General features: G+C 40.8%; 1 protein-coding gene across 1 annotated transcript in view; it reads right to left on the bottom strand.

Moving 5' to 3' along the window:
• The window catches only part of klf5l (Kruppel-like factor 5 like), a 53709-nt gene that overhangs the window by 18241 nt on the left and 19664 nt on the right, over positions 1 to 15804 (bottom strand). The window contains exons 2-4 of the mRNA XM_020941073.2: positions 9161 to 9604; positions 6606 to 7137; positions 4315 to 4374 (exon numbers count right to left, since the gene is read on the bottom strand). Of these exons, the coding sequence (XP_020796732.1) occupies positions 4315 to 4374; positions 6606 to 7137; positions 9161 to 9604 (1036 nt within the window). The remainder of the gene's footprint in view (positions 1 to 4314; positions 4375 to 6605; positions 7138 to 9160; positions 9605 to 15804) is intronic.

Genomic DNA, 15804 nt, shown 5'->3' with positions numbered 1-15804 from the left:
CGATTGTGCTTGTTTGTACTTTAAAGCAACAAGAGCGTCTTTGGAGACACAGAAGTTTTCACGTCGCACATTTTCATCAGCTCCTCCTTCCACAAAGTCGTCCCACCGTTGACTGGTTCTCCAGGTCTCGTCCAGATCCGTCTGACTCGACTGCGATGACCTGGTGCCTCCAGAATTTGACAGAGGTGATTACAGATCCTTCTCTGTTCACTAATAGTGTCTCTGCAGATTCTCCACATTTGTTGGGAGCCTCCTGTAAGTTTATTAGAGCTGGAAATGATCCCATGTTTGTTTCTGTGTACTGTATGTATGTGACGTAAACATGTATGTGACCTGAGCAGATCTGACCAGAGTTTTGTGTCTTGGGCAGTGTAGACAGAAACACTATGGTGGAGTGTATTTAACTTTTCCACTCTGGACGGAGGTTTCAGATTTTTGAATTTCTAAGCTCCAAAAACGCCGCCACCGTCTAAACAAAAGGCACTTCTGGAAAAATATTTTGTCGTTTTTACCCTCAAGTGTTCTCGTGTAAACAGGTCGTGAAACTCCAAACATTTTCACTAGAAGTGTGCTAAGTGACTAAGAGTGTTTTCAGTTTGAGACAAAAACCTAAATCTGCAGCTACACCCTTATCATCAGAAGGCCCCTAGTCAGAAAGGCCACAAGTCAGAAGACCCTGTAGTCAGAAGACCCACTAGTCAGAAAATCATGACCTCTTCTTCTGGTTTGTCAGCAACATTTCTCTTGAACAACTGAATGTAAATTTGATGAAAGCAACAGGGAATAATCCCTGGATATCAGGGAAGAATTAGTAAACTTTTGGATGTTTACCAATTAAAAATGGCTGCAACATCAACATTTTTAGAGATATTGACAGGAAAACACATAATCATACATAACAGCATTAGCTAAGGCCAGTATTACTTCATTTGTTGGTTTACAAACCCACCAATGCTACATTAAAAGAAAAAGATTTAAAATTAAATTGAAATGAAGGTTGTAGAGCTCGAATTATTGAACATTTTGCAAGTTGTTGCCTGAAAATCAGACAATTATTAACCCTGTTCCACTTAAGACAGACATTTCCACCCAAATCATTATTTCCTCAAACATTTTTGCTGTATTTTAAGGGTTTAATATATTTATTACTTTTAATATTTACTTTTTTAAATATTTAAAACTTGAAATACAATTTCATTTGTAACAATTTGTAACACGACCTGAACATGGGTTTTCTGACTAGAGGCTCTTCTGATGATAAGACTGACCCCAAATCTGCAGGTTTGTGAGTTAAACGTGAGCGAATAAAACAAAAGAAACACAACCCCAGGTCTGTTTGTGATGAGGAAACGACATTACAGACACACACAGATCAGAAAATTGCGTAACCTTGGCCCTTTAACCTCCACGACTCCATTTCAACTCCAGCTCTATTGTTATTATATTTTTTTTTTTTTGCAGTGTTCCTGCGCCTTCAAACAAATGAGCAAATCTGCATTCTCTTGGGACTCCGGCCCCGTCTCGAATTACAGAAGTGAACCGTCGAAACCGGGCTTTTCCCGTCACCCCCCGCCGCGCCGCGTCCGCCCTCCCTCCGCCGGAACAGCCGCTCGGAGCCGGAGGAACTGGTTCGCCCTGAGTTTTAACAGCGGCTTTTCCATTCTTTTCTTGTGCGGACACCGGCCCCGCCCCCTCCCTCTTCTTCACGCTTTTGTTTGGCGTTCTCTTGGGGTAAAAACGGGCGACAGGTAACAGCACGTCCCGACTGTTTATTTTCATAGTACATTTTATTCTCTTTACATAGCTCTGGGTGTAGCCAAACTGACAAGGGACAAGAATAGATTCTGGATAAAGAGAAAATGCTCAGATAATACCATGAAAGAGTTGTTTTTGTACGACTGGAAAACACGTGATGCAATAACGAGAATTTTACACTTGATTCTGCAAGGCCTATTTTCAGTTTCCAATCGCCCAACAATAAACAAAACAAATACCGTGATATTAAAGGTCGTAGATTATGCAAACCTGATTCTTTTGAGCGTTAAGTCGTGTTATAATGTTGTTACGTCGACAAAAACAGACCTGGAGTTGTGTTTTGTTTCACAACTCCTTTATTATTAGTCTGTCTACGTCTAAAAAATAGCGCAATATGAGCCTTTAAAATACGGAAAATTGACTCCTGTGAGTTTTAAATCGTGTCCTAATGCTGTTTCCTCCTCAAAAACACACCTGGAGTTGTGTTTTGTTTCATTTGCTTTAATTTAATTCTGAATAAAAATTAATTCCGCTGTAAAAAGACCATGTAAACACTTAATTCCTGATAAAAACGATCATTCGGAATTAAACTTAATCCCGAAGTAAGTGGGTGATTTATTACGATTTTCAAAGCCAAATTATTCTTCGATCATGTAAACGTTTATTCTTCTTAAAAATAATTCCAGTCGTTGAGTTCATGTTCGTTGTGTCGTCCTTTGATCCGGCTCCACCAGTCGTGTCTTCGGACTTTCCTCCACGTCTCTTTGGATTTGTGAGCAGGATGTGGGAGTGGGCTGAGGTAGAGCAGCCTCACACTCACTTTGTCTTCTTCCTCTCTTCTCCTCCTCAGCCGACAGATGGAAAGTGTGAGGAGACATTTCTCCAGCCGCTGTGCAATTATCATCGGAACCATTGCGGGAAACGTTCGGATCGTGTTTGTGTCCATGAAGTAACGAGAAACCGAGATGACAAAAGCCGGCAGCAGCTGAAGTGTTTGCTTTCTTCCTAAAGACATAAATATGTTTGTGTCTCTGTCCAATTAGAACCTTCCCCACCTCCAGACGCTCAGACTCAGACTAAATAAAGACGATTTAACGAGTTTTCCACGTAAACCTCAATTCGAAAAGAATATTTTAATTCAGAACAATTAATTCGGAATTATAAAAACATCATGTAAACGTGGCCAATGTGAGTTACATTAGTCTGAGTACATCTCCAAAGCTCAAAATGCTCTGTTCCATGAAGCGTTTTTTCAGTTTTCAAGTGAACATCTCCTTTTACCCTTTAGTTCCCTTAAAGATTGGCAACTCCAGGGCTCAAATTATCCAAATGATCCTAGTGAAGGTGTCCTGTATCACCACATGACATCACAAGGTGGAACAGAGTGTTTTCGATTTGAGAGAAGAACCTAAATATGCAGGATTTGTGCGTTTTTGATGAAGAAATATCAAAACACAGATCAGAACATCAACAGAAGTTTCTACAGATGCTAAAAACAAAAACAAAACATAAGGAGCAAAAAAACGAGGTCGCACCAACAGGCTCAGAGCAACCATTAAAAACTATTTTCCCAGTAATTTTCTCAATTAAGGAGCAAATAGTCATTGCAAGTTACATAAAGAGTTTCTCTCAGTGACTCAGTTTTGTTTTTAATCACTGTTCAGCATTTCGACCAGTTACACCCCCACCGTTTACTGGGATCGTCACTGCACAAAAGCGTAGGGTGACCATAAAATTATGAAACGAGTGCGTAATTAAGAAAAACTGTTCGGTGTTCAGCCCATTCATGACGAACACTTGAGTCAGTGTAGTCACATTTTCTTTGTTTTGGTCGTTTTTGAGCAGCATTTCTGTATTTTACGTCCGCTCAATTTCATTTCTCTCCAGCGACTAGGTCAGGAATCAGAATACACTAGACAATTTACAAGAACCCTGGAAGTTGTAGACGGCGCACCAACCGATCAGCCAAGAACTGTGAAGTCATGATGTCAAACTCGTGGCGTCTGTCTGTGTCCCTTTTGTGGAACAGCACAACAGTAAACAAAGCGTCGAGATGGATGAAGACGAAGACAGACATTCTGTGTTGGCAACGATTCCAGAGATCGAGGATTTAAAGAATAAATAAAGAGAATATTTGGTGAATTTTATCAACGGGAAAGATGTTGTTGTCCTTCTTCCTACGGGATTTGGCGCATTACATACGTCATGACCAAACAGCAGCGATTGGTTAAATTAAAAAAGTCGAGCGAATGAATCCTAATGCTGCAAAATCAGACAGTTTCCACAAAGCGAAACCAGCAGATGAATCAGGCTAGAATTTTACCTTAACAAATAACAATGTATGTCTCTCTTTACGGTTGGAAGGGATCACATTGGTCAAAAATAGAAACACCGGGGACATTTCTTGTATAAAACTGGGACAAATCAGTGGTTTCGTGTAAATCTGCTGGGACAAGGGACACAGGCTCAAAACTGGGACTGTCCCGGGAAAATGGGGATGTTCTTAATGCAGTTTGTTTAGTTTTCTCAGAGGTTTAAACAGCAGAGTGTGTGTGTTACCTGTGTGTGTCCGCTGGTGAGCCTTCAGGTGGGAGCTCTTTGTGTAAACTTTGGTGCAACCTACGAAAACAAAAAACGAATTTAGAAAAATGGTTTGATATGGTTTCCTTATTCAGTTTGGCGATGACTCCTGATCCACAAATACAGAAATGAACCCTGGTGCTGCAGTCAGGTACAAAGCATCTCTCATGTTAGGGTTAAGGTACATTGTGGACTGTCCCTGTTTCAGTAAACTAACGAACTAACGGATTAATGAACTAAACCTGGCAACAACATTCTGGGCCTGAAGCTTAAAGCATCAAATGGATCAAATATCATGGGTAAAATATCCACTGCAGTTTAACAGGACATCCTTTACAAGCCAAAATGCCAACAAAAAAAAGTCCTAAAAGTTTTCAAATGTTTGAAACAGACAGTTTTGCTACTTGCTTCATGGAGATGTTGTTGCTTTGACTTAAATATTCCACAGTACGGCATTAAACACGCAACACCTGTTAAGTTTTTGTTGCTGAAAAATACCCGGCAAAACATGCAGAGGCGGGACCAAGTCATCGTTTTGCAAGTCTCAAGTAAGTCCCAAGTCTTTGACCTCAAGTCCGAGTCAAGTCCCAAGTCAAATACAGGCGTTCAAATCAAGTCTCGAGTCACTGGCCCATAAGTCCAAATCAAGTCCAAATCGTCTGCTTTGAGCTTTAAGTCATTTCAAGTCTTTAAACCAAAATCCCAAATATAGCTTAGATTTTTGCAATTTATATTAATTTTAATTTTAACTAAATTGTTCTTAAAAAATGCAAATATTTTCTTTTTAAATGTCTTGACAAGATCTTAGTGTGAATTATTATGGTCAGAACAGAAAGAATTCAGATTTTAAAAGTGCATCTCGAGTCTTCTTAAGTCTGAGTCAAGTCCCAAGTCATTGACCTTCAAGTCCAAGTCGAGTCCCAAGTCTTTGTCCATTTTACCAAGTCACGTCTCAAGTCCTAAAAATAGTGACTCAAGTCTGACTCGAGTCCAAGTCACGACTTGCAAGTCCACACCTCTGATGAGTGGGGTCACCTCTCCACAGATCTGACCTGGGGCTGTTTGCCACGTTTACATGAGAGCTTTAATTCTGACTAAAAATGAATTCTGCTTTAAAAAGACCATGTAAACACTTAATTCCTAAAGAAAAAGATTGTTCAGAATTCAGCTTAATTCTGAAGTAAGTGGGTGGTTTATTCCGATATATATATTATATAATATATATATATTATTTTAAAGCCGAATTAATTTATTCCTCGATCATGTAAATGTTTATTCTTCTTAAAAATAATTCCGGTCGATGAGCACATGCTCGTTGTGTCGTCGTTCTGATGTGATCTGGACGATCCGGATCCACCAAATATGTTGGTGTCTCTGTCCAATCAGAACCTTCCCCACCCCCAGACGCTGAGTGAACTTAAATAAAGACGATTTAACGAGTTTTCCATGTAAACTCCAAGGAGAATATTTAAATTCTGAACTCTTTAATTTAAAACAATTAATTCAGAATTTAAAAAACATCATGTAAATCAGGTTTTAAACCATTCCGGTGACAGACACACAGAGCATCTTTAACTAGATAAATAATGTATAAATAAAAAGATCATGGACACATTTCTGGCTCCATGGACTCTGGCTCCAGTTCACTTTCTATTGTTTTCAGGTTCATGATTTTGGGCTCAAAATGTTCAGATTTACTTTGACATTTTGTCCGTAAATCAAGATATGAACATTAAGAACAGACAAATCAGGCATCTTCTTTCCCTGATAATACTCCCTACAACTGTACAACAACTCACTTTTATGTAACATATAATACTCCCTACAACTGTACAACATCTCACCCTTATGTAACAGATAATACTCCCTACAACTGTACAACAACTCACCCTTATGTAACAGATAATACTCCCTACAACTGTACAACAACTCACCTTATGTAACAGATAATACTCCCTACAACTGTGCAACAACTCACCCTTATGTAACAGATAATACTCCCTACAACTGTACAACAACTCACCCTTATGTAACAGATAATACTCCCTACAACTGTGCAACAACTCAACCTGAAGTAACAGAAAACATTCAGATAATACACTTGTTTCTTGCTCTTTTTGCGATTTTATTTTTACGGTTTATATTTTTTCTCTTTGTTATTATAAAAGATCATGACGTTTGAGCCACTGTGTCCAAATAATTGCCCCTCGTGGATCAGTAAAGTTCGTCTAAGTCTAAATATTTTCAGTTTTATTTATTTGGGCGCAGACCTGGGTAATCGCAGAAGTGGATCCGCCTCTTCTCCAGCTCGGGGTTGTTCCGGCGGTTGTACTTGGGCCCCGTGAGGACGCCCTGCCCGTGGGTCATGAGCAGCGCGTGGGGGGACAGTCCTGTGATTTTGGGCGTCAGTATTTGCGGGGTGGTCGCCGTCGCTTGCTGCTGGTGCTGCTGCTGCTGTTGGTGGTGGTGGTGATGCGCCCGGTGCTGGTACGGGGGCGGCGCCGGATGGGAGCCGAGGGACAGCAGGTCGGCGTGCGTGTCGGGGCTGCCGGGCTGCGAGTTGGGGGGCGAGGGGGGCAGGCTGTGGGGTCCCGTCGGCGCGGGGTGGGCGCCGTGGGGCTGCGCGGCGGAGGCGTAGAAGGCGTGGTGCTGCGCGAGGGGCTCCGTCAGCATGTAGCCGCCGTTGGTGCCCGTTAAAGAGACGGCGCCCAGGTTGAGCATGGTCCGGCCCCCGCTCACGGCCGATTGGCTGGTGCTCAGGGTCATGGAGAGGTCAGAGTTGCTAATTGGCAGATGGTAAACCTGTCGTCAAAATCAAATATGAATAAATAATGTGGCACATTGAAGAAACAATAAAATTTACAAGAAGAAACAACCAGCGTATGAGACTGGAGTGCCCAGGATAAGAATTATTTCAAGTTTTTAAACATTTAATACAGACACAAAAGTGTTTGTTAATGTTATGTAACAATATTCAAATTAGAGGTCTGCGCGGGACAGAATTTTGAGTCCAAAAAAACACTTAAAACACCTTGACAAGACTTAATCCAAAGAACTAAGACTTAAAAGTGTTAGAACTGTTATTTCTTCTTGTCGTCTGCACTGAAATGGAGCAAAGGATCATGGTCTATGTAGTTCTCTCTATCTTTTTTTTGTTATTGCTGCATCATAACTCTTCATTTAAGCAAAGAGACTTGTAATTCGATATATTGTGATAGTCCACAATTTTATTGTGAGAACTTTGATGATACGATATGACGATATTTTGGTTATTGTGATATTTTGTCCCGCTCCCGCTCGCAAATGCTGTAACATGTGGACGTTCGCTTTCTCAAACACGGAGAAGAGAAAAGGAATTGTCTAAAATGTGCACGAGATTAAACCACGTCCATGAGTTTAGGCTGCTTAAAATGTTTGTATAACAGGCAAACATGAATCATTTGCATATTTTATTTTACACTCATATTTAGTTTGTGAGATTGTAGTTTATCATCCCGCGCCCGCACTGAGCTTTCAATATGTGTCCCGCACCGCACTGTTTTGTGTCATGTCCAGACTCTAACCTGGAGTTGTGTTTTATTTCATTCACACGTTTGAACAGAAACTGAAAACACTCTGTTCCACCTCGTGATGTCATGAGATAATACAGGAACTGTGTTCTCCACACACTTCCACAAGAATCATTTGGATAATTTCAGCCTTGAATTATGAAGAAAAAGTAAAACTGGTAACACTTTATAATAAAGGTGCCATAATAAACTGGTAATTACCTAATGCTTTGTTAATATTTGTTAATTGTTACTAAAATATCAGTTTGGTACAAGTTAATATTTCTTTCATCATTAACTAAACATGAGTTGTTTGCATTATTAACAGTTACTGTTAATGAAGATCGTATTCATATTTGTTAATAGTTAACTGAACGTCTTTCTGTAATAACTGTGAAAGACCCAGTGTAAAATAGTTAATAATTACTGTTCCAACTCTATTATAATGCTCCCCACACTTAATAGTTCTATATTACCAATATATTCATTAAGCTTAACAACTTTAGGATTCTATGAGGAGTGGTTCATATTGAGAAAAAAAGCAGAATCACAGTTTAATAACAGTTAAATAATAATGTGTTATTAACTTTTATATTAACATATAGTTTGTAAATAAACATTTAACATTACGTAAAAATAACTATTACTAGTGCCATAAAGACATTTAACTAGACAGTTCACTATTAACAAATATTAATATGATATTAGTTAATAAATTGTTTTCTATTTGTCAAAACATGCACAGCTTTCATGGAAACTAATGTTTAACTAATGTCTAACTAATGTTTAGTTAATGATTAAAAAAGATTAACTTGTGTCAAATAGATATTTTAGTAACAATTAAAAAATATTAACAAAGAGTGAGGTGATGATTAGTTTGCTGTTCATTATGGGACCTTATTATAAAGTGTTATTATAAAACTTAACTTTTAAACTACCGCTTCATGACATCACAAGGTGGAAGAGCATTTTGAGCTTTAGAGATGTAAATGGACGAATAATAAAGGATATTTCAAATATGTGTGAATGAAACAAAGCACAACTCCAAGTCTGTTTTTGAAGAAGTAACAACATTATAACATGATTTAAAGCTCACCAAAACACAAAAATAAGACAGGATTTGTCCATCTGAACTGCACTTATTCAGAACTAACACAGGACTAAACCAGGTCTAAACCAGGTCTAAACCAGGACTAAACCCGGACTAAACCCGGACTAAACCCGGACTAAACCCGGACTAAACCCGGACTAAACCCGGACTAAACCCGGACTCTCACCTGTGGCTGTGGAGGTGGAGGTCCGATCTGGAGCTCTGTCTCTAGACTCTGACTCGGGGTGTTCCCGTTCGGGCTCAGGTCTGGTTTCACGAACACGTTGTTGACGTTGAAGACGGAGGTGAAGTCCGGCAGGGCCTGACCGCTCTGGCTCTGGTTTTGGTTCTGGTTCTGGTTCTGGCTCTGGGCGGTGGTGGAGCAGGGCACCTCGAGGCCCGGCTCGGTCTTGATGGTCTTGTTGTGGCGGTAGAGTCCGGTGCGCAGGTGCGTGGTGCTGGGTAGGATCACGTTGATGTTGACGCTGTACGGAGTGGCTGTCTTGTCCTCGTTGAAATACTCGTCCACCACAGAAGCACTCTCCCGTCTGTACTTCCTGTCACCGGTGTCGGGCTCCAGGTTCAGGAGCGGAGCGGCCGCAGCCAGGTATTTATCCAGATCCAAACGAGTCTGGAACATCAGAAAAAACGGGAGTTAGACACGAGGTGGACTTAAATTTACACATATTACTGTAAAACACCAAATAAAAGCTGGACGTTTATTGGTTTCAGTCACAGAACAGACCAGGCTTTTATTTGAGACCAGGCGGCAATTTGGGGCAGACAATCCTTCCTTACAAAAATCTAGCTCAAACTTGCTCAAAAATATGGTCCTCAAATTCTTTTAACCAGTATAACTATGGGCATGTTTACATGAGAACATTTACGAGTAAAAATTACAACATATTTTATCAGAAGTGTCTTTCGTTTAAACGGTGATGGCGTTTTTGGGGTTTAAAAACACAAAAATCTGAAACCACCCTCCAGAGTGGAAAAGTTGAATACACTCCACCATAATGTTTCCGTCTACACTGCCCAAGACACAAAACTCTGGTCAGATCTGCTCAGGTCGTGTACATGTTTACGTCAAATACGTACAGTAAACAGAATCCTGGCATGGATACACAATCGGATTCTGAACACTTTTGCATCACCGTATGCACACAGATTTCCTCCCGAAAACACTTGTCTAAACACGGAATAAAAAGTGAAGACGCGACCCCACTTTTGCGTCTTCCGTTCACACCATCATCATATAAACGTAGCCTATAATTTTTTTTTTTTTTTTTTTTTTAACATCCAGTGCCCTGAAAACTACTTTGCCGACCTTGTGGGCACGATTCCTGCCGCCTCATCCCCTTTGCCACAACTTTCCTCTTGCGCAACAGCAGCTCACGTCACTGCTTCCTCCAAATTTCCAAACTGAAGTAACAAAACTCCTAAAAACTGCTTCCATTTCCTGCCCGAAATTCAAAATAGAGATTTCATAGCGATGTCATCTGCTCCTCCACGTTTTCAGTGAATGTGAGGCTGAACAGATTTTTTTTTTAATACATTAGACTTTGTGTTTATTTGCACCAAACCACCATGACTGATTTCCTTTGTGGATCAAATTTCTGTCGTCCCTTTGTTGGTGAACACAGATAAACCATTTCTCATTAATATACTTTGACACCACTAGTTTATTCTGGCGCTTGAGACGTTCTGACCTCAAAAAACAGCTGACCTAACATTATTTTAAACAACTGAAGAGCCACAGAAAGCCTGAGCCAAGTGTAAAATGTGCAGAAACAAAATAAAAGAATTCTGACTTGTCAAAACGTCTCAGAACGTGAATATTCAGTGATTTATTTAAATGCACACGCAGCCTGAAACCAAAGCCTCACTGAGAATCTACAGGTTCAACTTCAAATCAAGATAAGTCGCCCCACAGGGATTAAACCCGGTCTGAACCCGGACTGAACCCGGACTGAACCCGGTCTAAGCCAAGACTCAACCAAGACTCAACCAAGACTCAACCAAGACTCAACCAGGACACGACTTTACCGCCATGTGTCTGGGCAAAATGTGTCTTAACCCCTGTACAGCTGCAGGTCTAAACCAGGTCTAAACCAGGTCCAACCCAGGTCTAAGAAAGGTCTACAGCAGGTTCAAACCAGGTTCAAACCAGGACTAAACCAAGTCTAATCCAGGCCTAAATCAGGCCTAAACTAGGTCTAAACTAGGTCTATACAAGCTCTAAATCAGGTCTACATCAGATCTCAACCAGGCCTAAAGCAGGTCTAAAGCAGGTCCTACACCAGGTCCAAACTAGGTCCAAACCAAGTCTAAACCAGGTCCAAACCAGGTCTAAATTAAGTCTAAACCAGACCTAAACCAGGTCTAAACTAGGTCTAATCCAGGTCTAAGACAGGCATAAACCAGATCTAAACCAAGTCTAAACCAGGTCTAAATTAAGTCTAAACCAGGTCTAAATTAAGTCTAAACCAGACCTAAACCAGGTCTAAACTAGGTCTAATCCAGGCCTAAACCAGGTCTACACCAGGTCGTAGTAAACAGGCTGTTCTACATTTCTTCACTTTTGCTTTTGTTTTGGGGAAAACTGTCTGAGGTTTTATCTGATCAAACCTGCAGATAAACCAAACCATCCAGAGACGAGAGAAAGAACCAAACCAGGAGGAACTACAGACAAAACAAACCAACAAATAAAGAAGAACATTAAAAACTAGATAACAAATGTCAAAAATGTTAAAAAGAAAAAGCACAAAAATCATCAACACGGAAAAACTTCATCCAAATCCAGGGAGGATTTACTCACAAGGAAGGACTTTTTCCCACCGTTTAAACCTTCATTCAACAAAATTAAGGTGTTGTCATCAAGTTATTATTTATCTAAGCGTGACTATTGTGTAATTTAGACACGTTTGGGCCCTCGGTTGCTCGGTAACAGAACTGGAATTACCTCAACTATGTAAGTCAAACCTGCGGCCCGAGTCCAACCAGGAAATTAAAGAATATACTTCACCAGAATTTGTTTCAAATAGACAAAAGAACATCATTTTTAAAGGTGCATTGCATGACTTTTGTTGTGGAGGGTCCGTCAAATGATTCTCTCTGCTTAGATGTTATTGCTTTGTCTGGAATGTTCCGCAGTGTGGCATTAAACCTTTCGATCTTCATGCAAACCAGGCCAAGTTACAGGTCAGGTCACAGTCAGTATGTTTGAGCTTTAAAACCACCTGTAATTGAATAAATGTAAAGTAGAGCTGTTTAAAGTCACACTGAGGAACTGGTCTTGGTCGAGTCCCGTTTCAGTCCTGGTTCAGTCCTGGTTCAGTCCTGGTTCAGTCCTGGTTCAGTCCTCGTTCTGTGCAGATTTAGTTTTGGTTTAATTCTGTCTAGGTCTGTTTCAGTCCTGTTTCAGTCCTGTTCTAGTACTAGTCTAGTCTTGGTCTAGTCCCGTTTCAGTCCTGGTTTAGTCCTGATTCAGGTCTGACCAAACCAGATCAAGTTACAGGTCAGATCTGTGGAGAGGCGACCCCGCTCACAGTCAGAATGTTGTTTTTTTATGGGTATTTTTGAGTTATAAAACCAAATCATAATTGAATAAATGTAAAGTAGAGCTGTTTAAAGTCACACTGTGGAACTGGTCCTGGTCTAGTCTAGTTTCAGTCCTGGTTTAGTCCTGGTTTTGGTCCTAGCTCAGTGCTGATTTAGTTTTGGTGTAATCTTGGTTTAATTCTGGTCTAATCCTGATTCAGTTCTGATCTGGTCTTGGCTCAGTCCTGTTCTAGTCCTGGGGTCTGGTCTTGGTCTAGACCCGTTTCAGTCCTGGTTTAGTCCTGGTTTAGTCCTCATTCGGTGTTGATTTAGTTTTTGTCTAATCTTGGGTTAATTCTGGTCTAATCCTGATTCAGTCCTGTTTCAGTCCTGTTCTAGTTCTGATCCGGTCTTGGTCTAAGTCCTGTTTCAGTCCTGATTTAGTACTGACCAAACCGGACCAAGTTACAGGTCAGATCTGTGGAGAGGCGACCCCGTTCAGAGTCAGAATGTCTGTTTTTGTAGGTATTTTTGAGCTGTAAAACCAAAATGTAGTTGAATAAATGTAAATTAGAGCTGTTTCAAGTCACACTGTGGAACATTCCGGGCAAAGCAAAGATGTATCCATGGAAACCCCGACCAAAAAGTTACACAATGCACCCATAAATATTCTTATTGTGAGGAAACCAAGAAGACTTTGGACATAAACTCGGCGTCGTACGGCAGCGAGCGCCGTGTGCGGTTTGTTTCTGGTGTAATGTAGTGTGACAGTGCTGACAGGTGCTGACAGGTGCTGACAGGTGCTGACAGGTGCTGACAGGAGCAGGTGTCCAGAGCTCAACACTCGGACAAAAGAATCAGGGCTCATTTCATCGGGCTTTAGTTCAAACTCATTCACGATCGACGGTGTGAAAACAAACAGCGCTTTGTGAAAAACGACGCACTCGATGAGCTCATGTGTTGACACTGGAGTAAATCTGCTGCCCTCAGAGTGTCCAGAGCGACGGCAGAGTGGTTAGCCCGGACTAGACTCTGTTTAAAGAGGTGGACTAAAGGCCGCCGCACACTACACGATTTTTCGGTCTTGAACGTTTTTTAAGAGTGTGACAAAAAGCTCACACCACAGCCTCAACCGGGTCCCAACCGGGTCCCAACCGGGTCCCAACCGGGTCCCAACCGGGTCCCAACCAGGTCCCAACCGGGTCCCAACCGGGTCCCAACAAGGTCCCAACAAGGTCCCAACAAGGTCCCAACAAGGTCCCAACAAGGTCCCAACAGGGTCTCAACCAGGTCTCAACAAGGACTCATCAAGGTCTCAACCAGATCCCAACCAGGTCTTAACTAGGTCTCATTCAGGTCTCAACAAGGCCTTAACCAGGCCTTAACCAAGTCTCAAACAAGTCTCAACCAGGTCCCAACCAAGTCCCCAACCAGGTCCCAACCAGGACTCAACCAGGACTCAACCAGGACTCAACCAGGACTCAACCAGGACATATATAAAGTAGTGGACTTAAGGCTGCCACACACACACTACAGGATTTTTCGGTCTTAAACGATTTTTAAATGCACAACAAAAAGTTCACACCACAGACACGAGGAGAATCTGAAGAGATTCTAAATCTCTGATCACAAAGACTGTAGTGAAATCTGCTGAGGACCACAGGATATAAAGCAAACTGTTTCCTGTCTACAGTAAAACAACTCACTCTCAGACTAAGTGTTCAAAGATCAAGTCAAAACTGAGTTATTTGTGAAACGTGGTGCAAAACATCAGATACAGGATTTTTAAAGCCTAAAAGATTGGAGATCTCTGATCGTTGAGTGGAATTAAATAAAGGTGATTTAACATGTTTCCCATGTAAACCTCAATTCAGAATTATTTTTTCCATGTAAACTCAAAAAGAGAATAATTTAATTTGAAGTAATTAATTCAGAATTAAAAATATCATGTAAACGTGGTCAAAGAGACTGACCAAGAGTTTGTCCTGAACATTGGGACAACACAATTATCACCAGTTTATGGTCCTGCAAATTCTGAATTCAGTGCTACACCAGAGTAGCTCGATTCATCAGCCGGTTTCACTTCGTGGAAACCGTCTGACCTCGCAGCATTAGGATTCATTCACTTTATTTAACCAACTGCTGCTATTTGGTCTTGACGTATGTAATGTGCCAAATCCTGTAGGAAGGAGGACAATAACGTCTTTCCCCTTGGTAAAATTTTCTTTGTTAATTTAAACCTTTTCTTATTAAAATAAATGTTTAATAATAGTTTTGCTTAAACATTGAATCCAGAACAAGAATAATGATCTGAGACCTGCTGTAAGACCTGACTCAGATGTTGAGCAGCCATTTATATACACAGTCTTTACGTTGCCATGGCAGAGTGGTTAGCCTTGCTCCTGCCTCTCAGTCAGAAAGAAGGTTGTGGGTTAGATGCTATAAGTCTGTCCTTCGTCGCTCATTTGTTTGTGTTTCCTTTGAGTATTTGCATGTCTCTGTTTTGAGAGAAGCACTTGAAGAAAAGTTTGAAATACATATCGGTGGTTTTCAGATTCTAAAGTGTGATGGTGTCGTACGGACTTTGAGATGGCAGTACAACGTAATCAATCGGAATAACTGACTTTTGCTTTGTCATGAAATATTAGAAAGGTAAACTCCTGAATATAAAACCTGATCATTTTGATTACCGTGTTATATTCCAACAAAAATCTGCAGTTGAACAATGTCGTCTGAAACCCAGCAATACTAAAGGTGACCAGATGTCCCCATTTACCCGGGACAGTCGCAGTTTTGAGCCTGTGTCCCCTGCCCCAGCAGATTCACCCAAAACCACTGACTTGTCAAAGTTTTATACAAGAAATCTCCTAGGTGTTAATATTTTTGACCAATTTCATACTGGTTGACAGTAAAGACAGACGTATGTTGTCATTTGTTTTGGTAAAATACAGAAAAACCGCTTAAAAAAGACAAACACAAAGAAAATGTGAATATACTGACACTCGTTTCACAATTTTATTATTACCAACTACTGCTGCTAATCAAAACCAAGACCAATCCGAGACCACAGGGTCCTGAGACCAGGACAAGACCAAGACCTCTGAGGGTCGAAACCGAGACAAGACTGAGACCACGGCCCATCGAGACCAAATAGAGACCAAATCAAGACCATCTTTGTCATTTTTGAGATTTATTTTGGTTTATATATATCAATGTTTTTATAAATCTATCTCCATTTTATCACTTGTCCAGTGTCAGACCTCGAGACCAAGACAAGACCGAGTCCAAGTG

The sequence above is a fragment of the Boleophthalmus pectinirostris genome, unplaced genomic scaffold (genome assembly GCF_026225935.1).
Source record: "Boleophthalmus pectinirostris isolate CB_2022bp ecotype Guang Dong unplaced genomic scaffold, ASM2622593v1 HiC_scaffold_12, whole genome shotgun sequence".
Lineage (NCBI taxonomy): Eukaryota > Metazoa > Chordata > Actinopteri > Gobiiformes > Gobiidae > Boleophthalmus > Boleophthalmus pectinirostris.
The sequence above is the reverse complement of the archived record's forward strand: the minus strand, read 5'-3'. Positions and strand labels throughout refer to the sequence as shown.